This window comes from Silene latifolia, chromosome 1 (genome assembly GCF_048544455.1).
Source record: "Silene latifolia isolate original U9 population chromosome 1, ASM4854445v1, whole genome shotgun sequence".
In the NCBI taxonomy this organism is placed as follows: domain Eukaryota; kingdom Viridiplantae; phylum Streptophyta; class Magnoliopsida; order Caryophyllales; family Caryophyllaceae; genus Silene; species Silene latifolia.
This window is the reverse complement of record NC_133526.1, coordinates 179679710-179704849: the sequence shown is the minus strand read 5'-3', so window position 1 is coordinate 179704849 and position 25140 is coordinate 179679710. Positions and strand designations below refer to the sequence as shown.

The following is a 25140-nucleotide window of genomic DNA, read 5'->3' as shown; positions in this document are numbered from 1 at the left end:
ATTACATAACACGCGTTCATCAAATTACAGTATCATATTCATTTAACTCAACGTGAATATAATTGTATCATAAGGTGAATATCACACTAAATACTACATATTCATCAAATTATATTATCATATTCACTAAAATCAAAATGAATATAATAGTGACTTATGATGAATATCACACTTGAGAAGACATATTCATCAAATTAAATTATCATATTCACTGAATTCTGAGTGAATATGATAGTGTCATATGATGAATATCACACTCGAAACCACAAATTTAATCATAAATAATGAGAGATAAAACATAAAAACTCAATTTAATTTACGGTATTATACAACTTTTAGGGTTTATGTAATTTCAACGCAAACCTGATAAATTAGAATTTAATTAATCAAAACACGAAGTAATTTTAACACATACCTGATAAGTTAGAATTTAATTAATCAAAACTCGAATCAAGATTACAAAACCACTATGTTGGATGGAAAATTAAATTTTATGGACGATTTTTTTTTATAGAAACGGTAGACGTAGTTTGAAACAGGAGAAAGAAAGAGTTTATGGAAAGTGATAACTGTTAAGTAGTAGGGGACTTTTGTTATTTAATTTTTTTTATTTATTTTTTAATACTGGGAGTAGGAAGTACCATACACCTGAGTGTATGGTATAAGAATTGTGCAAATGTCCTGTTTATCAGATCGGACTATTTGAATTATACGGAATATAATAGTATAATCACAAAACTAGTGTAGATCCCGCGCAATGAATGCGCGGTATTTATAGAGTTTTTATTTTGGAAAAAAAATTAACTATAAAACTAATCAAAAAAATTGAGTAATATCATGAAATGTGTATATTTTTAAACAAAATTAATGAAATTAATTATAAATTTTTTATTAGCATATCTTTTAGGTACAATTTACCATACAAAGAACGAATTTTTTATCACAAAAATCTTAGAGACAAATTTTAAATAAGGAATTATATCAAAATACGAAAGTAAATAAGAGATTTTATCAAAATAGGAAATGTATTTTAGGCGGGAAAACTTGAAGCTTTTCCTATTCTATTAGTATATAGGGGATGGTCTTATGAGTAATGGTAATTTGAAGATATTTTTTGAAGATATATTATATGACGTGCAATATTTGGCATGATTGACGGTATATTCTTTTTGGCAATGATTTTATATATTTCGATTAGTGAAAGATATATTTTGAGATTTGTAATTTATGAACCCAAATTTTTGGCAATGATCGAGGATTTTTTACTTGTAGCAATATAGCAATGATTGACGGTATATTCTTTTTTTTTTTTGCAATGATTGAGGATTTTATACTTATTTTTTTGGCAATTAAATTTTACGCTAATTTTGGGCAAGATCATTGATATGATCTACATTTTCTGATATCTTATAATGATTTCAGCAACTACAATTTGCAGAATAATATATGCAATCAAATAATCATCCTTGGGCAATATAATAAGTAATATTTTGCTGAAATCTTTATCCTGACAATCAAATAATATAATCTACGTTATTTTTAGGTAAGATTATTGATATGATCTACATTTAGCACATAGTAGAGTATAGTGGCGGATCCAGGAATAAATATTTATTGGGCCCTTTAGTTTCCGGCTATTTGTAATTTTTTTTTTAAGTTTTATTTTATAAAAGCGAAATTTTCTACCGTAAAATAGACTTTTTCGAATTTATGGTGTAGCTACCTACGATCATACCATCATCGATAACCCTTACACTAGTCACTAGTGTATTTACGTACCTCCCTATTTTTTGTACATTTTCCCTAATAAACGAATAGTTAAAATTATTGTTAGATACTCATCACAAAGCTTACAACCGACAAGTTAATCATGAAAGTAAATAACCATTTTCCTTTATTTATATTCGTATTTGAAAAACCGGTACATAAATTATTAATATTTATGGTGAAACCCGTAAATTATCGGACATAATAAATAACATATTCTTTGAAATTGATCGATTTGCCCTTAAATTTATTGAAAAACGTCACATAATTTGGAAGGAGTACGAAGACTAAACGTATTCAACTACTACATGAATATAGATTTAAGAAAAAAAAAGGAACTAGCTTAGTTAACACAAATTCTTGAATAAAACGGTTTCTTGAGATGGTTCTTTGTTATAAAAAATAATTCATTTCTTGTTATTAATAAAAGAATTATTTTTATACAAATATATATACTGTCTTACAATATGTTACCGTCTCACACAAAAATTACCGAGTTATTGATATTTTAGTGTTCTATCTAATCAAAGTAGAGCCATCATATAATAGGGTATAGAGCTATAGCCTATATAGGCACTTAGGTTTGACAGAAAACCAAAATATATCAGTCACTACTTTAGTAATATATTGGGTAATCAAATATGGAGTAATATTTTAGTGTACATTTTTATACGTAAATCCTCTCAAGCAAGGACAAGTGAAAAAAAAAAAAAAGTGGTAATGTGAGTGTATGATTGGTGTCCTACTACCAAGTTTAGGGTGTCCTCTCCTGCAACTTCCATAATTTATTGCAAATTTTTTCACTGTTTGTGGTGTCCTTGGACACTCCATGACAATAGGTAAATCCGCCGCCTGTAGCATAGAACGTTATACATAATATTTTTTGGGAATCATTTTTTATATTAGACTTAGCCCATATAAAATGTAAAATTAAAAGCCCAATTAAAAAATAATATTTTTGGCGGAAAAAAACGTAGATTAGCCTATTCATTTAGTAAATAGGGGATTGTAGTATACTCGTACAGTCGTACGACTACAAAATTTCGTGGCGAATTGACAAAGCGGGAGCGCCATTTCGAGTTCAATATCCCCTTTCTCAATTGGAAGAAAGAAACGAACTAACAAGTAACAACACAACCTTGTTCAACAATGGCGGACACCTTCGATCCAGTACGTTACTATCATCTTTCGTCTTATCTCTTATCTATCTGTAAATTCTTAATGCAATTGATTGATTTTGATGTTTCCGCTAATTAATCGTTAATTTGAAAAATTATAATTCAGGACCTAATTCACGCCATTTTCAAGCTCGTATGGCGCCGAAAAGCATACGGTTCTCTCTCTCTCTCTCTCTCTCTCTCTCTCTCTCTCTCTCTCTCTCTCTCTTCTATTTTCGTATAATATGATTATATTATGTTTATTTTACATGCAATTGTATGATTATTATGGTTTAATCGATGCAGAGAGAGAGAAAAACGAAGGAATTGATAACGGTGATCTAGAGGTTAATTTTTGTTTCATTTAAAGTTGTTTTTAATTAGGTTTTTCTGAGGAATTGTTTGATTTTGTGTTTTTCCGAAATCGTTTGAATTGCAGTAATTTGTTCTATGTTACTTCATTAGTGAATTTAGATGAAATTTTTTTATGGATTGATATGCTTAATTTGCGTTTACTAGTTCTTGTTGTTAGGTTACAACTCGAATTGTGCGTTTTCCGATGTTAATGTGTAGCTGTTGAAGCTTCATTCTGACGCTTGTGTTTTAAGTTCTATATAAGCTTATGATAATTCGTTTGGTCCGTCTCTTTGATTTTGTCGTGAAATAGAACTAATTGTACTGGTTGATAGTTGTTAGAACTGGATTTTGATGTTTGCGATATAACTTATTAGTCTTATAACCTATGATCATACGTTCTGTTTCAACTTTATTGGCCATTCCTTTGATTTTGTGACAAACTTAACTAATTTGATCTATGAGGATCAATAGCATATAAGTTTTGTTGCATTTTTTTTTGACACAACCTACTTGTATGTTGTATTGTATTATATTATTATTATCATGACGCACTTTTGAAATGGAGGATTCATCATTTTGTGACGGAGATTCAGGTTTATTCTTTATTATGGATTTTCTGAATTTTAGGGGGATACATTCCGATATAGTGATTTACGCTCAGACAAGTTAGTAGCAATCTGCTCAGTTTTAGACGATGTTAGAAGCAATTAGATCAGTTTGCATAATGTTAATGCTGTGTGGAGTCCTTCGCTGCATTATATTAAGGTGAAGGTTGCACTTTGTTACCCAATGTATTTGACTGTTTTTGTTCATTGCAGAAAATAGTAAATATGCTTTAGGCTCTGAAGGTGTTCGTAATCTTATAGTTGTGTGTTCTTCTTAACCATAATCATCACCAAAGAAATAATACATATGTCGAAGTTAACGTACCTAAATTTTTGCCTGTCTCAGGGTGGAGCTGGGACATTAAAAAAAGTCCGGCCAACATCGGGTACACACTTATTGACTTAGCTTATCAACTTTTTGATGGTGGAGAATGGAGATGGAATTTCGTGTTGCTATTTGTTAAGTTCAAACTCGTGCTTTTTTTCTTTTCCATGTGACACTTGTATTTGCTTATAACTATATACTTGTCTCATAACTTAAGGAAGCTAATTGGTAAGTAAAGACGTTATGAAACAACCAGTTTACCTTGCATGCTGGTTGAGAATGTAAAATTAGCTCATACTTTTTTCATTATGTGATATCAGAATATGAGAAGCGACCCTTTTTTAACAAAACTGAAAATAAAATCAACACTTTGGATTAAGTACTAGTGGGAATGAATATTTTGGTTCTCACTGAACTTGGTCTCATTGAAGCTGAATGGTCAAACCGTTGGATGACTTCTTCGATGACCTTTAGAATTCAATTTCTAGTTGTCCTCACATTATGTTGAAAACAATATTCACTGCTATGGATGATGTTCTACGTGTACACTCCCTTCATATATACTTGTACATAAGAACAAAATCACAAATTCTTACGTGTAAGGCGGTCTTACACAAGATTTGTGTAGATTGGGTTTTGATAACTTTCTTTTTAAGTTATTATAACCATTTTTTTTGTTTTTGGATCCATTTTACATATATTATTGTAAAAATGCCTTAGAGAGGACCAACTAGAATAAAATATGGTGATCCAAAAACAATTTCTCTTTACCAAATCAACTTAAAGGTAAGGCTGTATACATACAATCCTGCCATAAGCGCAAGCCTTCTAGACACTGGGGTAATTATTGTTGCTGCACTACTGCTGCTGATTTAGCTGTATGCATATATGTCACTGGTACCAAAGCAGTGATGGTTTATGATTTCTCCAACGGAATATAAAACCCACATGTGAGTGTCCCACTATGATTGGAGAAGAGAGATTGTACCACTATATAAAATCAAGGGGGCTATCCAATTGGTTTTAGGATGGAACCTCCCTTGTGTTTGTCAAGTGGTCCGTCTCTCCTCCGTTTGGGTAAGGCCCAGACCCATTTTCATGATTCTAACAGCAACAGTTACGCACAAAGTTTCTTTCATTGTAAAGTTAGTTCTTCAACTGACTTGTAGTCTTATTTGTGATCTACTGTGCTGGTTTGTTAGTTTGTTGTGACTTATGTCTGAACTAGACCATGCTAGGACAGTCCTGCGATTGATGTTGATTTTCTTTTTGATATTTTGCTACAGCTAATTCAACTGCTGTGAAAGTGAGCTGTGAACTCCTCAGAGTTTTCATCACAGGTTTGCGGAGCTTGGACTGTCTTTAGTTTCTGCCATTCTAACTTTCTTCTTGTTTTGAAATATTTCTCTTTTTTAACACAGAAGCAATTCAAAGGGCAGCCACCGTTGCTGAAGCAGAGGGCCTTACTCAAATTGAGGGAACTCATTTGGAAAGAATTCTGCCTCAGTTACTGCTAGACTTTTAAGGTACTGCAGTAATTAAAATTTTAGGCTGTAGTTAAGTCAGTAACTCATTATGTCATACCTATGTGCTATTTAATGCTGAATTATTTGCAATCAATCTTATGTGGTGCTTATGTTCACGGTTCACCTGCCCGTACTAGAGTTGACAGACATCTAAATCCGGCTATATCAAATTAAGTTGAGTTAGTATTTGTTTAAAAGGAAAGTGACTCTGAACTGAACTTATATGATTTGAACTGGGCTTGTAGGATCTGAACTTTTCTCAACTGAATTTATAGGATATGAACTTTTCTGAACATAACTTCTAGGATCTGAACCGAACTTGTTAGATCTGAACTTTTTTGGATCTGAACTGAGCTGAACTTATATGATCTGTATTGAAATTATTGGAACTGAACTTTTCTGAATTGAACTTAAAGGATCTAAACTAAACTTATAGGGGTGACTTCACGTCCAAAAGAACAAGGCCTTAATGTTGAATTATTTGCAGTCTTATGTGGTGCTTATATTCACCTGCCCGTATTAGAGTTGTAAGACATCGAAATCCAGGGTATATCAAATTAACAAAAGCATGTCATGCTTTAATATATAATACTTGCTTTGCTTACATTTTTATTAGATTAAGCATCACATATCATACACCACCATATTGCAATTATTTGGACTGCATATAGGTTTAAATTTTAATGATTAATTTGAGACAACATACACCTGACGTCTTTACTATCAGGCCTCTGTTTAGGGTCATCAAGAGTGCAAAAGCAGGCAATTTTCAGAACCTGGAGCATTTGCTCTTCATATCCATTTCCCATTAGCTTAGGATCTAGTGCTCTCTTAGGATATTCTGAAGATATGATTTTCCTCATCCATAATATCAAGCTCATCTCCATTTCGTGGAGAAACTGATCACTGGGTAGCTTCCCTGTCACCAAACTTCCTAGAATCACCCCAAAGCTGAATATATCACATTTGTCTGTAAACCTGCGAGTTTGTACGTATTCAGGCGCTATATATCCAAACGTCCCTGCTATATTTGAGGACATGTGTGTGTTCTCAATGGGCATTTCCTTTGCAAGTCCAAAATCTGCAATTCGAGCCTCCATGTCATCATCAAGAAGTATATTAGGGGGTTTTAGATCTCTGTGAATGATCCGCGGGTTATTTTCCATGTGGAGATATTCAATTCCAGTAGCTACTCCAACTGCTACTTTAAATCGACCTAGCCAGTCAAATTCTCTGTTCCCTTCAGCAACTTGTACCATTATGTCTTGCAAACTACCATTTTTCATGTACTCATAAACAAGATAATGACAATCAGCTCGTGATACATGAGCAAGGACAGGGAGCAAATTGCGATGGCGGATTCTACCAACAGTTTTGATCTCTGATCGAATCTGACGCAATTTCTTGTTTAGCATCCGACTGTCTTCTTCATTGAGCTCCTCACCGTCCTTTAGTGATTGATTTATCTTCTTTATAGCAATTATCTTCCCATTGCTCCCTGGCAACTCCGTTTTGTATACTTCCCCACATCCTCCTCTCCCTATTACTTCCAAACCGGCCAAACCATCGTCTTTCTCTAAGAAAGCAAGGTCCTCTGCTTTCTTAATCAGTGGACTGAAAGTTGATATACCCGAACTTTTAATTCTTCCACGGATAAGAGCCAAGAGCACCTTTACAATGACCGAAAAAATCATCCCGAAAATACCCCCTATAATTCCTCCAGCTAGGAACCCTAGTACCCACGCCACTATCTTCTTCGCCTTGCTTTCATGGTGCTCGTGTATCGGTGCTGATGGCGAAGGAGCTTGTGCAGGACCCCTAGCAGCCCTAGAAGAATTGTGATTGTTCCTTGTAGAATTTAGAGCAAGCGCGTATCTTCTTGGAATTTTACTCTTCCTTGGCAATTCCGATGATATATATTCTACGCCGTGCAGAAGTGGAACCGAGCCTTGAATATATTCATTCCCGGAAATGTCAAAAGATTGTAGATTCCGAAATGACCTCACTGACGCCGGGATCTTCCCAGCAAAGAGGTTATCAGCCAGGGAAAGCTTCTCTAAATTTGGGAAATACTTTAGAAATTCCAAGTCCCCAGTAAATCTATTAGCTGCCAGGTCAAGAACTCGTAGACGTACGAGTTTTGACAGGTCAGATGGAACATTCCCTGAAAAATGATTGTTCCTAAGAACGAGAACCTCAAGTTTCTGGCAGTCAACAATTTGTTGTGGCAGCTGTTCACCAACATGGTTGTTGGTGAGAGTCAACTCTCTAAGCTCCGAGAGTTGACTGATCACCGGGGAGAGAAACCCCTCAAGCTTCTCAGAATCGTAAACAATACGAGTAATTTTTAAGACTGATGTGTAGTTTGCAACTCTCCGTTCACAAGCAAGTGCAGGAGAGTTGCATGGTGTTGTTGTGAAAGAAGGGTGGTAATTATCAATACCCAAGTCTGTTTGGATGATCATGTAAGCAGTGTACTCGGCCTTGCCGAGATAGAGTTTAGCATGAGCTAGAAACAGGAAAGAAGCGAGTAGGAATAATGAGAATTGTAGATTGCTATACTTAAGCTCCATTGTTGCAGAAACTAGCACTTAGATTGCTGGTTTACTGCCAAAATGAATTATTTTTTTGTGTGAATTTTTGGATCTGCAATTTGGGACTTGATTTGATAACTTTTATATACTGTTTTGCGGTAATTTTACTCTATTGGGACCCTCTATTATGAACTCTTGTACATGACTCTGATTTTCATTGGTTGACTGCGATTTTCGTGTAATATGGGTTGTGGAATTTTGTACTCGTAATGCTCAAGTCTCCTCAGCTTGAGTCTTTGAAAGAGAATAAAGAAATAAACAAACAAATATCTCTGTTTCATGGCAGCTACCGTCTTTCACCGTGTAATCTGGGTCATTGACTTGGTTGACTTTGTAAGATCCTTTTATTTGTTTTTCCATATTATTAATTGATGGTTTAATAAACGAATAAAGTAGGCATATACATTGTAGCTAGAGTCAATGGGACGGGGTTAATGTTAATTCTGCTTGGAAACCTTTTCCGCATTAATATCAAGGTGAAGGCTGTATAAGACTTAGGTTTGATTGTTAATCGAATGTATTATTTACGAAGGATCGATACATGTATTTATATGTATTACAAAGAGGAGAACTTGACCTAATTCTAGAGATATAAGAAATATACACTTTCCAAAGGTACAATATTTACTTAATCTTTGTCTTGGAGAATAAGGCAGGATCATGAGGAATAATCTTTTCCTTAGTTGAGTTGATATGGTTAATACGCCCCCTCAAGATGGACGTCCTAGGAAGGAGGCCAATCTTGCCACGTAATTCTTGAAAATGACTTCGGGACAGGGGCTTGGTGAGAGCGTCAGCTAGCTGATCTTTGCTTGCAACGTGTTGAATGCGGATCCTACCAAGCTCGATATGTTCACGGACGAAGTTGAAGGAAATGGCCATATGCTTCATGCGAGAGTGAAAGACTGGATTGCGAGCATAAAGAGTGGCTGAGATATTGTCACAGAAAATTGCTGGTGGTGCCGTGACATTGAGGTGAAGCTCAGTCAGCAGGTTTTGTAGCCAAATGAGCTCGGTTGTGACGGTTGCGACAGAGCGAAACTCTGCCTCAGTGGTTGAAAGAGCAACGCCTTTCTGTTTCTTGGAGGACCATGAAATGGGGTTTCGTCCAAGATAGACAATGTAGCCAGAGGTTGATAGGGAGGTGTCTTTGTCGCCACCATGATCGATCGCGAGAATGCATGGAGTCGAAGTGGGGTTGAGCGATAAAGTTGAATGCCAAGGTCAATGGTTCCATGGAGGTAGCGCAGAAGCCGTTTGAGCGCAGTCCAATGGGTGATAGTAGGATGATGGAGGAACTGGGCAAGACGATTTACAGTGAAGGCAATGTGAGGTCGGGTTAGTGACAGATATTGTAAACTCCCGACTATAGCACGATAGTCGGGTTGGTTGTGAATGGGGTTGTGATCCTCACGGTTTAATCGAGGTTCGAGAGCCATAGGGGTAGAATTTGGTTTTGCTTCTAACATGTGATATTTGTCTAGAATATCTGTAATGTATTTTGATTGGTTTAAATGCAATCCAAGCGAATTTGGAGTAACTTCGATGCCTAAAAAGTAAGAGAGGGGACCAAGGTCCTTTATAGAAAAACGGTTGGATAATGTAGCGATGAAGGTTTGTAATTGGTTAGGATGGGGTCCAGTGACGATAATATCGTCAACATAAACTAAAATGTAGATACAGCAGGTTGGAGAATGTAAGGTAAATAGGGAAGAGTCAGATAGTGATTGTTGAAAACCATAGGTGAGAAGGAACGATTTTAACTCGTTGTACCAAGCTCGAGGAGCTTGCTTTAAACCGTATATAGCTTTGCTTAATTTGCAGACATGATCGGGTTTCGTTGGGTCAACAAAGCCAGGTGGTTGGGTCATAAAAACATTATCAGTCAGATTACCTTGTAAAAAGGCGTTATTGACGTCAAGTTGTCGTAGAGACCAAGATTTGGTTACAGCGATAGCTAAGATTAAACGAACTCTGGTGGGCTTGACTACTGGACTGAAGGTTTCACTATAATCAATGTCGGGTCTTTGATGAAACCCCTTCGCAACTAGTCGGGCTTTATGTTGCTTAAGAGTCCCGTCAGGGTTGAACTTATTTCGAAAAACCCATTTGCAGCCGATGACATTTTGGGTCGAGGATCGTGGGACAAGATGCCACGTTTGGTTTCGTTCAAGAGCGTTGAATTCTTCTTGCATGGCGTGACGCCATTGAGGAAGAATTAAAGCTTGTTTGACGGTATTGGGAAGGTGGTCATGGGTCGAAACATGAGCGAGATTGTTGGCATAGCGAGGGTTGGGTTTTCAAATATTGTTCACTAGGCGAGTAGTGATGGTTCGAACAGGTGGTTGTGAGGAGGTTGTGTTTGTCGGTGGGGATGGGTCGATGGTAGGTGGTGCAGCGGAAGTTGAAGGTTGTGCCGAGGTGGTGGGGTTAGCGGAAGAAGAGGGTGCGGGAATGGGAGTGGAGTGTGCAATTGTGGTTGGATTTGATGCAGGTGTGGAGTTTCTAGGAGTGCGCCTAGTGTAGACAATAGTGACGGGTTTGGAGGAGCGAATAGTGGTTAGTGATGGTGATGTTGGTGGAGTGTCGGGGTGAGGAAGGAGAGGAATATGAAGCGAGCACCAGTCATCCAGTTTAGTTGTAGGTGAAGGAGACGGGTCGGTTTTGCGAAGTGGATATTCATCATCGATAAATTTCACATGGCGAGACGTATAAATTCTATGGGTTTTGGGGTCTAGACAGTGATAGGCACTTTGGGTTGTCGAATAGCCAATGAATATGCAAGGTATGGAGCGATCTTCGAGCTTGTGTTTGGTGTAAGGTCGAAGCCACGGGTAACAAAGACAACCGAAATTGCGTAGTTTATTGTAGTCGGGTTTTAGGTTGTGTAATTTGAAGAATGGTGAGTCTCCTTGTAGGGTTTTGGTTGGTAGACGATTGATGAGATAAACTGCCGTGCTAAATGCAAACGCCAATAGGATATGGGTAGGGCCGCGTGATGTAGCAAGGCAAGGCCGGTTTCGACAATGTGACGATGTCGTCTTTCGGCATAGCCATTATGTTCTGGGGTATGGGGTGGGGTGGTGAGGTGTGATATGCCGTCATTTAGAAGTGAGTGATTTAATTTGATATATTCGCCGCCATTGTCTGAGAAGAAGCGACGTATGGTTGAACACTTGCGTAGTTTCGGATATTTTTCAACGAGGGCCTTGAATTGGTTGAACACTTGCGTAGTTTCGGATTTTCGTTTTAATGGATATAGCCATACATATTTTGTATAATGGTCTACAAAGATGACGTAATATTTGTAGTGGTCGCGAGATGGAATTGGACTAGTCCATAGGTCAGAAAATAATAGGTCCAACGGTGCATTCGACGTGAGTGTTGAAGCGTTGAATGGCAATTTCTTGCTCTTCGAAATACAACAAGCATGATAGTAATCTAAATCATTCGTTTGCGAAAATAAATTTTTATTGATAAGTTTGAGTACATCGTTTGAGGGATGCCCTAACTTATGATGCCACGATTTTTGCGTGGTTCCTTTTTTGATAGCCGCGAGATTCACGGGTTGGGGGGGGGGGGGGGGCACCATTCATACGTCCCCTGACTTGCTCGGCCCTGAAGAAGAAGCTTCCCGGTTTGCAGGTCCTTAACAAAAAAACGAATTGTGGGTAAATACAACATAAGCATTATTGTCGTTGCATAATTTGGAAATTGAAATAATGTTGCGCGAGATTTTTGGCACATGAAGAACATTGTAAAAATTGAGATTATGAAGAGTAAATGAACCTCTATTAGCAATATTGAGAGTGGAGCCGTCACCAATAACTAAGTCATCGAGGCCGTCATAAGGTGAATGAAAGGCCAAGGTGTCGAGGTCATGGGTAAGGTGATGGGAGGCACCACTGTCGAGTAGAAAATTTTGGTTAGGGTGGGGGTTGCCATAGTTGGCGAGATGAGCATGATGCTGGTTTTGGGGTTGGCGATAGGCGGGTTCAGGAAACACGAGGTTTGGGAATAGCTTGCGAAAGAGAGGGCAGTTAGAGATTACATGACCTGTTTCGCGACACCATTGACATCGGCCCTTAAAAGGGCGAGGGGCAGCAGTATTGGTGGGTTGGGTTGGTTGGTGTTATAAGAGTAGGAGGGTGTGGTGTTGGGACGCTGCTGGCCACGGGTGTAGGGTTGGTTGTGGCGATAGGCGGGGTTGGCGGATGGAGCAAAGTGATTCGAGGTGGGTTCATGTTTCATTAGAATCTCATGTTGGAGGAGTTTTTCGTGAAGAGCCTCGAAGGTAATTGGTGTGTCTCGAGCTCGGACAGTGGTTATGACAGGTTTGTAGGACTCGTAATCGAGACCTTTAAGTACTTGTGCAATCACGTCCTCAGGGTCGATGGTTTTACCCATGAGTGCTAGTTGGTCGACACAAATTTTGATAGAATTCATGTATTCAGAGATGGTTTGATCGGTTGTTTTCGCGAGAGAATCAAAGCGTTGTTTTAATTGCATTATGTGAGCTCTCGAGGGGTTAGCGTATGTTTGGGCAAGGAGGTCCCATGCCTCACGTGCGGTTTTGGCGCGAACAATTAAGGGTTGGATGGCAGAGGTGAGGGTACCCATGAGGGCACCAAGGATTAGACCATCTTGCTTAAGCCAAGTCAAGTAGGCCGGGTTGGGTTGGTCTTTTTTGTCGGCAGTGGTAATTGTTGGTGGTGGTGGAGATTCGGTTCCATCGACAAAGCCAAGGAGACTAAAGTCGAAGAGGATATTGAGTAGTTGAAAGCGCCAAGCGGTGTAGTTAAAAGGGTTCAATTTGACACAATGGTTGAGGTTGAGAGAGGTTAAGGGTTTGGTGTTTTCGTGTGGGTTGGGAACATTGGTGTCGGTGTGTGGTGCAGTCATGGTGATGGCGGAAGGTAAGGTGGTGGAGCGTTTGAATGTTGCTCGGCGTGGACGAAGAAGGAGGTTGGATCGATGGCCTTTAGATACCATATAAGACTTAGGTTTGATTGTTAATCGAATGTATTATTTACGAAGGATCGATACATGTATTTATATGTATTACAAAGAGGAGAACTTGACCTAATTCTAGAGATATAAGAAATATACACTTTCCAAAGGTACAATATTTACTTAATCTTTGTCTTGGAGAATAAGGCAGGATCATGAGGAATAATCTTTTCCTTAGTTGAGTTGATATGGTTAATAGGCTGCACTTTGTTACCCAATGTATTTGACTGTTTTTGTTTATTGCAGAAAATAGTAAATATGGTTTAGGCTCTAAGGAGGTGTTCGTAATTTTGTAGTTTTATGCTCTTCCTAACAATAATTGTCGCCGAAGGCATACTCCGTAATACATATGTTGAAGTTAACGTACCTTAAATTTTGCTTGTCTCAGGGTGGAGCTGGGACATTAAAAAAAGTCGGGCAAACATGGGCTACACACCTATTGACTTAGCTTATCAACAATCTGATACTGCAGAATGCAGATGGAATTTCTTGTCCCTATTTGTAAAATATATACTTGTACATTTTTTGTATTGTGTGGGTATGGCACTTGAATTTGCTTATAACTACATACTTGCCTCATGACTTACAGAAGCTACTTGGCAGTAAAAAGGTTATGAAATGACGAGTTTACCTTTCACGCTGGTTGCCGTGAAATTGGCTTCTAGATTTATCATTGTGATATCAGAAGATGAGAAGCGTAAGAAATGATCATTTTTTAGAATAAAATTGAAAATAGAACAGATAATCCGGATTCGGATTTAGTACTAGTACTGGGACTCTGGGAGTGAAAATAGAACAGATACTCCGGATTTAGTTCCCACTGAACTTAGTCTTATTCAAGCGGACTGGTTAAACTGTCAGATGACTTCTACGATGGCCTTTAGAATTGGATTTCAAGTTGTCCTCACTTTATGTTGAAACGATATTTACATGTAATCCTGAACAATTTCTCTATGCCAAGTCAAGTTAGTCAACTTAGGGCCAAGGCTACATACATGTAATGTTGTAGTGTCATGGTATCACCCTGAGAGGGAAACCGAGTACTAAAACAGTATGATATTTGTAGAGAGATAAAGATTGAAGAAGAAGATTTGTATTAATTGATGAATGAGTATTACAAGAAATGACTCTTCTATTTATAGTGAAAGTAGTTACAATGTAACTAACTTTGACAGCCTGTAACAAACTTCTAACAGCCTGTAACAAACTTCTAACAGCCTGTAACTAATTTTGACAACCTGTAACTAACTGCTAACAACTTTCTTTACATGTTTTCCTGATGATGCATTGTTCCTGCATCATTCCTTCCCCCTTAAGATTGACTTGGCCTCAAGTCGAAAGATCAAAGGCGGGATATTTAAGCTCAAATTCTTCAGCAAATTCCCAGGTGCTGTCATCTTCAGGTATTCCCTCCCATTGAATCAGATATTGCACTTTGGCCATATTCTGATGTTTGACCACCCTCCTAGCCAGAATAGCATGAGGAGTTAAGACTTGATCTACTGACCTCCCCTTCAACCAATGAGGTATATGAGGTTTGTTAGGTAATGCCCCCTTAAAAATCTTCAATTGACTCACATGGAACACATTATGAATCTGAACTTCAGGAGGTAACTTGAGCTTATAAGCAACCTTGCCTATAATTGCTTCCACCTGGAATGGGCCAAAATATTTTGCAGACAATTTATGATTGGTTCGAGAAGTAGATTCTACTGACATCTGCCTATAAGGCTGTAACTTAAGCCAGACCCAGTCACCAATATGAAATGACCTCTCACTTCTATTACTGTGAGCTAAATTCTTCATCCTGCATTGGGCAGTTGCCAGGAATTCTCTGAGCATCTTAACAGGAAGATAGGGTAAATGCAATGGTGGAGGTTGATTGTAGACAATCTCATAAGGAGTATGCTGTGTAGTAGTGTGGTAATTGGTGTTATACCACCATTTCCAATCCTTTGGTTTCTCTCCACACATACAGCGCAAATATCCTTCTAAACATATGTTAACCACCTCAGTTTGTCCGTCAGTTTGTGGGTGGTAAGCAGAAGATAACTTCAGGTCAGTGCCTTGTAGAGTAAATAAGGCCTTCCAAAATGCACTGAGAAAGAGAGCATCTCTGTCACTGACAATACTCCTAGGCCAGCCATGGAGTTTGAAAACATTATCCAAATATCCTTGGGCCAATGTCTTGGCTGAATAGGGATGAGATAAAGCCATAAAATGAGCCATTTTGCTCAACCTGTCAACCACCACAAATATAACATCCTTCCCATGAGATTTGGGTAGTCCTGAGATGAAATCCATAGAGATATCCACCCACACTTCTTCGGGAATGGGAAGAGGCTGTAATAGACCAGGGCTTGCCACAGATTCATTTTTGTTGGCTTGGCAAATGTTACAGTTTCTAATATATTGGTTTATTAACTTATTTTGGCCCTTCCAATAAAAAAGAAACTTCACTCTTTTTATAATTGCATCTCTACCTGAATGGCCTCCCTGATGAGAAGTATGTAACCATTCTAGGATGAGAGAATGGATTTCTTCATTGCCAGTTAAAACAATTTTATTATGTCTCCTAATTAAACCATCCTTCAATGTGTAAGGATAACAGTCCTCTCCCTGCTGTAACTTGAGAAGTATTTCATTGAAGTAGTTATCCACTGTATAACTGGCTTGAATTCTTTCTTTTAAGTCAGAGTTGATAACGGATAGAGCCATAAACAATAACTCAGCCCCTTGAACTCTTGACAAAGCATCTGCAGCCAAATTCTCTTTTCCACGCCTGTATTGTATCTCATAGTCAAATCCCATCAACTTTGAAAGCCAAAATTGTTGGAAGGGTGTAGAAATCTTTTGTTGAAGTAACCACTTAAGGCTTTTTTTATCAATCTTAACAATAAAATGAGCATTAGAAAGGTATTGCTCCCACTTTTGAACTGCTGTTACCAAGGCTAGCAGTTCTTTCTCATAGACGGATAAATTTTGCCATTTTGGTCCCAAACTCTTACTGATAAAGGCTAAGGGGTGGTCATCCTGCATTAAGACTGCACCAATCCCTGTATGAGATGCATCAGTTTCTACCACAAACTGTTTTGAGAAGTCAGGAACTGACAATTTAGGAGCTGTTACCAGGGCTTGTTTCAATACTTGAAAGGCTAAGTCTGCTTCTTTAGACCACTGAAACCCTTCTTTTTTCAATAACACTGTCAAGGGGTTAGCAATTTGAGCATATCCTTGCACAAACTTCCTGTAGTACCCAGCCAGCCCTAGGAAACTCCTTAAGTGTTTGACTGTCTTAGGGGTAGGCCAATTTTGTACTGCAGCAATTTTCTTAGCATCCGTTTCCACACCTTTACCAGATATGTAATGCCCTAGGTATTCTACCTTGTCACTGGCAAACTCACACTTACTTAGCTTGGCAAACATTTGTTGTTGAGTCATTAATTCAAATACCAGCTTAAGGTGAATAAGATGATTAGCTAGGCTGTCACTATAGACTAAGATATCATCAAAAAAGACTAAGACACATTTCCTCAATAAAGGCTTAAAAACCTGACTCATCCAAAAGGCATGACTAAGAATTCATAATGCCCTGAATGTGTTTTGAAGATTGTTTTATAAACATCCTCTTTTGTCATTCTCAACTGATGATAACCAGCTCTCAAGTCTAACTTGCTAAAAGTGGTAGCCCCAGCTAACTCATCAATTAGCTCATCCACCACAGGAATTGGGAATTTATCTTTAATGGTTTTCTTATTCAACTCCCTATAGTCAACACACAACCTCCAAGAGCCATCCTTCTTCCCAACTAATACAACAAGGGATGCAAAAGGACTACAACTATTCTGGATTATGCCACTGTTAAGCATGTCTTGAATTAATTTCTCAATTATCTCTCTGTTTCAAGGCATACCTATAAAGCCTAATACTCACAGGGTTAGCCCCATTTTCTAAAGGAATTCTATGGTCCAATATTCCTCTTGAAGGAGGGAGGGACGTTGGTTCCTCAAATAAGGCAGAATAGTCTTTTAAAAGATCGGAAATGGGTGCAGGTATAGTGGGTCCTGGTACACAATTTAGAGGACTTAAACCTTGCAAATTTTGGTCTTCCACTTTCATATAGAAGAGATGAATGGCATTACAGAGTAATTTAGGTGTGGTTGTGGTAGCACCTTTAGCAACCTTAGTTGGAATGCCCCTCAAAACATGTTTAATGCCCTTAATTTCAAATGACATCCATAGTTTGCTAAAATTCCATTTGACAGTTCCCAAAGTCCGTAGCCATTACACACCTAAAACCATATCACAACTCCCCAAAGGAATTAACAAAGCCTCACACATAAAGTCAGTGTTTGGTAATTTCCATTGAAAATTATGGCACACACTTTGGCAAGCTAAGTGATTCCCATCAGCAACTGTGACAGCTTGTGGGCTTATGGCACTAACTTCCAGATTAAGCTTCTTGGCCAACTCTAAATCAATGAAATTATGTGTACTCCCTGAGTCAATTAAAATGTGTAAAGGCTTTTTCCCAACATAACCCGTGACCCTCATGGTTTGAAAAGATTGATTTCCACTAAGGGCATTGATAGAAATATAGGGTTCCAAAGTGTCTACCCCAATTGTATCCTCCTCCTCTCCTGAAGTGTCCTCAACAGGACCATCATAATCACTATCATCATCACCATGGATTAAAATTGTAAACAATTGAGGTTGTTTAAAACTACACTTGTGCTCTTTAGAATATGGTTTGTCATAGAAATAACACAGCCCCTTGGCAATTTTTGCCGCCCTTTCAGCCATAGTTAAATGTCTCTGAGGTGTAGACTTTAACCCTACTGAATTTGATCGAGGCACAGAAGAAGCAGGTGGTGTAGGAAGTAAGGGAGGTTTATTCTGGAACCCAGAAACAGCAGGTCTAGACCCCCCATTAAACCTATTAACTGTCTTATTTGCTTCTATACTCTCTTCTTGTAATCTAGCAAACTCAACAGCTTGTGAAACAGTAGAGGGTTTAAAGGCCTTGACAAAAGGCTTAATTCCAGGTTTTAAACCTCCAATAGAGCTATCAAGAAAGTACACATCAGGTAGTAAAGGGTTTTTCTGAATCATGAGAGATTTCAGATGTTCAAACTCATCAAGGTAGTCATTTAAAGTTGTGGTTTGTAGTAGTTTATTGAATTTTTCAACTACACTATCACCAATAGAATCTGGAAATCTAGCACAAAGGTCAATGACAAAAGTAGACCAAGAAGTATTTACCCTTGCAGCTGTATATTTATTGAACCAGTCAGATGCTTTCCCAGACAAATGGATACCAGCCAAATCAACCTTTTGTTCCTCTGGTATTCTGCAAAGATTGAAGTATTTCTCACACTTTTGTACCCAACCACGCGCATTCTCCCCAGAAAAAAAAGGAAATTCAATTTTAGGAATAAACCCTAATTGTCTTGGAGTAGTGGAAATGGAAGAAGTAGGATGAACAACACTGCCTGAATTAATGTCAGATTGAAGACGTTCTTGAAACAGTGTCATCAATTGCGACATCTGAGCTTCCATTGTCTTTCCTTGTTCTATAATGCGCTGATTCTGCTCATTCAATCGTTGTTCCAATGATTTTAGTTGAGTCTCCATGGTAGTTTTGCGTGTTTTAGCCAGAATTGAGAAGTGTTTTAATGGCGGAAGTTAGGATCAAACATCATAATATGGCCAAAGTGCAATATCTGATTCAATGGGAGGGAATACCTGAAGATGACAGCACCTGGGAATTTGCTGAAGAATTTGAGCTTAAATATCCCACCTTTGATCTTTCGACTTGAGGCCAAGTCAATCTTAAGGGGGTAGGAATGATGCAGGAACAATGCATCATCAGGAAAACGTGTAAAGAAAGTTGTTAGCAGTTAGTTACAGGTTGTCAAAATTAGTTACAGGCTGTTAGAAGTTTGTTACAGGCTGTCAAAGTTAGTTAAATTGTAACTACTTTCACTATAAATAGAAGAGTCATTTCTTGTAATACTCATTCATCAAATAATACAAATCTTCTTCTTCAATCTTTATCTCTCTACAAATATCATACTGTTTTAGTACTCGGTTTCCCTCTCATTTGGGGTGATACCCTGACACTACAACATGTAATCCTGCCGTAGGCGCAGGCCTTTTAGACATTAGGGTAATTGTTGTTGCAGAATTGCTGCTGCTGTTGTGGCTGTACGCATATATGTTTCAGGTAACAAAGAGTGCTGGTTTATGAACACTGCAACAAGTGTGCACAAAGTTCCTTTCATTGTAAAGTTAGTTCTTCATCTGACTTGTAGTCTTATTTGTGATCTAATATGCTGGTTGGTTAGTTTTTTGTAACTTGTCTGAACGAGTGGATACAAGCACTGTCCCGAAGTTGATCTTGGTTTCGCTTTTCATATTTTGCTACAGCTAATTCAACTGCTGTAAAAGTGAGCTGTGAAGTCCTCAGAGTTTTCATCACAGGTTCGCGGAGCTTGGACTTTCTTTAGTTTCTACTTCTATCATTTTAACTTACTTCTTGTATTTGAAATATATATATTTTCAACCATTTTGTCGAAGCAGAAGCAATTCAAAGGGCAGCCATCATCGCTGAAGCAGAGGGTCCTGCTCAAATTGAGGGAACTCATTCGAAAAGAATTCTGCCTCAGTTACTGCTAAACTTTTGAGGTACTGCAGTCGGTAACTCATTATGTCCTATACTCATACCTATGTGCTATTTAATGAATTGTTTGCTGTTTTATGTGGGGCTTACGACCTTATGTTCACCTGCCTGTACTCGAGTTGACAGACATCTAAATCCAGGGTATATCAAATTAACAAAAGCAAGTAATGCTTTAGTATATAACACTTTCTTTGCTTACATTTTTCAGATTAAGCATAACATATTATACATCCACTATATTACAATTATTTAGGCTGTAAACAGGTTTAAATGATTAATTTGAGACAACATACACCTGACGTTCTTACTATCAGGCCTCTGTTTAGGGTCATCACGAGTGCAAAGGCAAGCAATTTTCAGAACCTGGAGCATTTGCTCTTCATATCCATTTCCCATTAGCTTAGGATCTAGTGCTCTCTTAGGATATTCTGAAGATATGATTTTCCTCATCCATTTTATCAAGCTCATTTCCTCTGTTTCCTGGAAAAACTGATCACCGGGTAGCTTTCCCATCACCAAACTTCCTAGAATTACCCCAAGGCTGAATATATCACATTTGTCCGTAAATTTGCAAGTTCGATAGTATTCCGGTGCTATATACCCAACCGTCCCTGCTACATTTGACGCGGACATGTGGGTGTTCTCAATGGGCATTTCCTTAGCAAGCCCAAAATCTGCAATTCGAGCCTCCATGTCGTCATCAAGAAGTATATTGGCGGGTTTTAGATCTCTATGAATGATCCGTGGGTTATTTTCCATGTGGAGATATTCAATTCCAGTAGCTACTCCAACTGCTACTCTAAATCGACTTAGCCAGTCAAATTCTCTGTTCCCTTCAGCAACTTGTACCATTATGTCTTGCAAACTACCATTTTTCATGTACTCATAAACAAGATAATGACAATCAGTTCGTGATACATGAGCAAGGACAGGGAGCAAATTGCGATGGCGGATTCTACCAACAGTTTTGATCTCTGATCGAATTTGACGCAATTTCTTGTGTAGCACCTTACTGTCTTCGTCATTGAGCTCCTCACCTTCCTTTAGTGATTGATTTATCTTCTTTATAGCAATTATCTTCCCATTGCTCCCTGGCAACTCCGCTTTATATACTTCTCCGCATCCTCCTTTCCCTATTACTTCCAAACCTGCCAAACCATCGTCTTTTTCTAAGAAAGCAAGGTCCTCTGCTTTCTTAATCAGTGGGCTGAAAGTTGATATACTCGAATGTTTAAGTCTTCCACGGATAAGAGCCAAGAGCACCTTTACAATGACCGAAAAGATCATCCCGAAAATACCCCCAACAATTCCTCCACCTAGGAACCCTAGTACCCATGCCACTATCTTCTTCACCTTGCTTTCATGGTGCTCGTGTATCGGTGCTGATGGCGAAGGAGCTTGTGCAGGACCCCTAGCAGCCCTAGAAGAATTGTGATTGTTCCTTGTAGAATTTAGAGCAAGCGCGTATCTTCTAGGAAGTTTGCTCTTCCTTGGCAGTTCCGATGATATATATTCTACACCGTGCAGAACTGGAACTGATCCTTGAATATATTCATTCCCGGAAATGTCAAAAGATTGTAGATTCCGAAATGACCTCACTGACGCCGGGATCTTCCCAGCAAAGAGGTTATCAGCTAGTGAAAGCTTCTCTAAATTTGGGAAATACTTTAGAAATTCCAAGTCCCCAGTAAATCTATTAGCTGCCAGGTCAAGAACTCGTAGACGTACGAGTTTTGACAGGTCAGATGGAACATTCCCTGAAAAATGATTGTTCCGAAGAACGAGAATTTCAAGTTTCTGGCAGTCAACAATTTGTTGTGGCAGCCGTTCACCAACATGGTTGTTGGTGAGAGTCAACTCTCTAAGCTCCGAGAGTTGACTGATCACCGGGGAAATAAAACCGTCAAGCTTCTCAGAATCATACTCAATACGAGTAATTTTTAAAACCGAAGTGTAGTTTGCAACTCTCCGTTCACAAGAAAGTGCAGGAGAGTTGCATGGTGTTGTTGTGAAAGAAGGGTGGTAATTATTAATACCCAAGTCTGTCTGCACAATCATGAAGGCAGTATACTCGGACTTGCCGAGATAGAGTTTAGCATGAGCTAGAAACACGAAAGAAGCGAGTATGAATAACGAGAATTGTAAATTGATATACTTAAGCTCCATTGTTGCAGAAACCAGCAGTTAGATTGCTGGTTTGCTACAAAAATGAATAATTTTTTTTGTGTGGATTTTTTGATCTGCAATTTTGGACCTGATTTGATCAACTTATATAGACTGTTTTGTGGAAATCCCTTACTCTATGGGGACCCTCTATTATGAACTCTTGAACTTGACTTTGAATTTTATTGGTTGACTGCAATTTTTTTTTTTTTTTTTTTTCGTGTTATATGGGTTGTGGAATTTTGATGACACTTCAGTCCCTACACTTTGAGTCTTTGAAAGAGAATAAAGAAATAAACAACAAATACCTCTTGTTCATGGCAGCTACCGTTTTTGGCCGTGTCATTTGGGTTATTGACTTGGTTGACTTTGTAAGATCCTCTTAATTATACACGGTATCTAGAGTCGATGGGATGGAGGAGAGCAACAAATTTTTATTTAAGACGATAATATATATTTTAATGCAAAAATGAATGTAAATATGTATGTATCATATGATAAGAGTAGTTGTTTAGGTAATCACAAAAAGTTTATTTTACTATTACCAAGGTAATAGCAAAAGGTTTGTCTTATTATCATCCGAGTGGTACTCAACAGTGGGACATTTTACCATTAAAACAGAGATTGTTGTCTTAGGTAAACTAGCTAGCTAGTGGATAATACTAAGACGGGTTCAAGTATGAAACAAAACATACTTCCTCCGTCTTGGTCATTTGTTGTTCTATTTCATTTTAAGGTGTCTCCGTCAATTGTTATTCTTTTTATTTTATGATTGAATTTGTTGAGCAATTTGATCATTCACAGTCAATTTGGTTTACTTGTTATCTAATAATTGCCCCCATCCTATTTTCCGGGTCTCTGTGCCAAAACCAAAGGGGGGAGTATTATTTATTTTTCATTCAATAATTAAGTTAATGGATTGGCCCTATATAAAACCGACGCTAATAAGTTTTCGTGCAATTGCGAAATATTATTCACAAGAAAAGTATGGAGTAGTTCAAACTTCAAAGTAGAGTACCAGTACGTCTACAAAATCAACAACGAGAATTCAGCTATCCCATGAATTTTTTATTTATGTAAATCAGTTTTTTGTATTTCGCTTTTGTTTTCTTCAAATACAATAAAACGTTGAAGCCCTGAGTTCCAATATGATTTCAAATCGGCTGCCATGAATCATTACTTGAAATCGTCCATGACAGTCAATATCTAATTTGATTACATCCATCCATAAATTTGATGATGAAATTAAGATTTTTTTTTTTTTTTTTTTTTGGCAACCGATGAAATTAGATATGAACAACTTAATATCTAATTTGATTACATTTGCTTTGAATTCCTAAAAGGCGGAGTACTAGTTTTGGTGGCATTTATATCATGGACTTTTTCAATACGTTATACGTAGCATCAGATTTGATAGAATCCAAAATCCATCCATAAATTTGATTGCAACCTCTGGGGTTGCTATTTGCTAACTAGTCAAGTCAATCGCCCCTCTTGACTCCAGTACTCTGTGTTTTTTGTGTTGGTCAGAAGTATCTCCTACCGATAAATAGGGTAATCTTCTTCGGATAAGCAATAACGTAATGAAAAATGAGTCCGGTGATAGCGAGTTCAGTATGACAACGTAAAAATGAGATATACTCGCAAGTGCGAATGAGAGTGTGTTGATAAAATGTTATCCGTGAGTAGCAGTTAGATGATAATAATAATAATAATTCTGATGGATGTCAAAAAGGAGTTTAGACAATAACTACCTAAAACTATGGAGGCAAAAGAACAAACGTACCAATTGTCATTATTTTCTTTTGGGTATTAAAACATGTGACTATATCAAATACCAATCAGTGTTTTTGCAATTGCATTATTGGTCACGGTAGGTATTTCGGAATTGTACTTTATGGCTTAAGCTGTCATAAACGTATCTTGATATCTTATGCCATACATATTTATCATCGGACATTTTAAGTAATCATATCATATATTAGATTTTCCGCCTCATTTTCGTATGTACAAGATCAAAATATCATTGAAATCTTTCCGTCACAATCATTGGTTAAATTGAGTTAAGCTCTTAATTATGATTTTTTTCAAGTATGAAAATCAAATAGTTACGTTCAAAAAAATATTTCAACAATTGTTGATGCGTTGATCTTGGAAGTCATCCGGATAATAAGATACCGTGTGGAATTTACTGTGTTTATTTTGATTTTTGTGCATTTTTTCCTTCACGTGCTTTGACATTGGTTTCTTTTTGCACAAATTCTTGTTTGTGACCGACGCTATCCGTCACAAACAAGAGATGGGTACCATTTTACCTCATAAAATACCCACTTTTTCTCTCTCTGCAACACTATTCATGTGGTCCCCTTTCTCCACTAACCCATTTTCTTACCATTTTATCTCACAAAATATCCGTCACAAATGGTAACCCGTCACAAGAGAGACCAATTGTTCTTTTTGTGCCTTTGTTTCCCCACAAATTCTCATTGAAGACGGCGATATCCGTCACAAGCTTGTGACTGATACCGTTTCTTCTCACAAAATACTCATGAGAGGTGAGTGGGGGAGCACATGGGGGTGCCCCACCTTGTCCCCTCTCCCTTTTTGTGAGAGGTCTTCAGCTTGTGACGAAACTAACCCGTCACAAGCAAGACGCTTTGTTGTTTCCCTCCTTTTTAGTGTCAAATGAGTAGCCAACCTGCTAAACGTCGTCGACATTTTATTAATTATCGTCGATATTTTTTAATGACTTTCCTAATCTACCCCTCACTCTAAACCTTCCATATTTTAACATATTTTTTTCAAATACGACATTTCCGTCACCACCGCTTCAATTCCGCCACCAAATTCAAAGAATCGACGACAAGTAATCTAAACTAGTTTAATTTTTTAAAAATTTGTAATTAGTTAAAAAATGATTTTTTTTCAAAAAAAAAAAAAAAAAAATTGGACGA

The 25140-nt window shown here is 37.8% G+C and overlaps 3 protein-coding genes across 4 annotated transcripts; 1 reads left to right on the top strand and 2 right to left on the bottom strand.

The window, feature by feature from the left end:
- Positions 1-2796: 2796 nt before the first annotated feature.
- Positions 2797-13978, top strand: LOC141612795 (protein MHF2 homolog). 2 transcript variants are annotated; one of them, XM_074431549.1, is made up of 7 exons: positions 2797-2937; positions 3052-3100; positions 3231-3271; positions 4233-4272; positions 5498-5551; positions 5633-5737; positions 13730-13978. In XM_074431549.1, exons 1-6 carry the CDS (start codon positions 2917-2919, stop codon positions 5734-5736), a joined length of 309 nt encoding a protein of 102 aa, XP_074287650.1. In that variant the 5' UTR covers positions 2797-2916; the 3' UTR covers position 5737; positions 13730-13978. The 2 variants fall into 2 exon arrangements, with proteins under 2 accessions (XP_074287650.1, XP_074287656.1); XM_074431555.1 differs by having other exon boundaries at positions 2811-2937; positions 5636-5737; positions 13730-13920.
- On the bottom strand, positions 6288-8411 carry LOC141612790 (leucine-rich repeat receptor-like serine/threonine/tyrosine-protein kinase SOBIR1). The gene has a single exon (XM_074431545.1). The coding sequence runs from the start codon at positions 8308-8310 to the stop codon at positions 6418-6420; it is 1893 nt and encodes a 630-aa protein (XP_074287646.1). The 5' UTR covers positions 8311-8411; the 3' UTR covers positions 6288-6417.
- Positions 13979-20167: 6189 nt separating the features above from the next.
- On the bottom strand, positions 20168-22362 carry LOC141612783 (leucine-rich repeat receptor-like serine/threonine/tyrosine-protein kinase SOBIR1). Its single transcript, XM_074431537.1, has one exon. It carries the CDS (start codon positions 22187-22189, stop codon positions 20273-20275), a length of 1917 nt encoding a protein of 638 aa, XP_074287638.1. The 5' UTR covers positions 22190-22362; the 3' UTR covers positions 20168-20272.
- Positions 22363-25140: the final 2778 nt, after the last annotated feature.

Bases quoted from the DNA above. Each gene is read 5' to 3' on its own strand.
- LOC141612795 (XM_074431549.1), top strand. From the start codon at position 2,917: ATGGCGGACACCTTCGATCCA. The intron at 2,938-3,051 runs GTACGTTACTAT...ATTATAATTCAG, and splicing joins TGGCGGACACCTTCGATCCA to GACCTAATTCACGCCATTTT. The intron at 4,273-5,497 runs GTACACACTTAT...ATTTTGCTACAG, and splicing joins AAAAGTCCGGCCAACATCGG to CTAATTCAACTGCTGTGAAA.
- LOC141612790 (XM_074431545.1), bottom strand. From the start codon at position 8,310: ATGGAGCTTAAGTATAGCAATCTACAATTCTCATTATTCCTACTCGCT.
- LOC141612783 (XM_074431537.1), bottom strand. From the start codon at position 22,189: ATGGAGCTTAAGTATATCAATTTACAATTCTCGTTATTCATACTCGCT.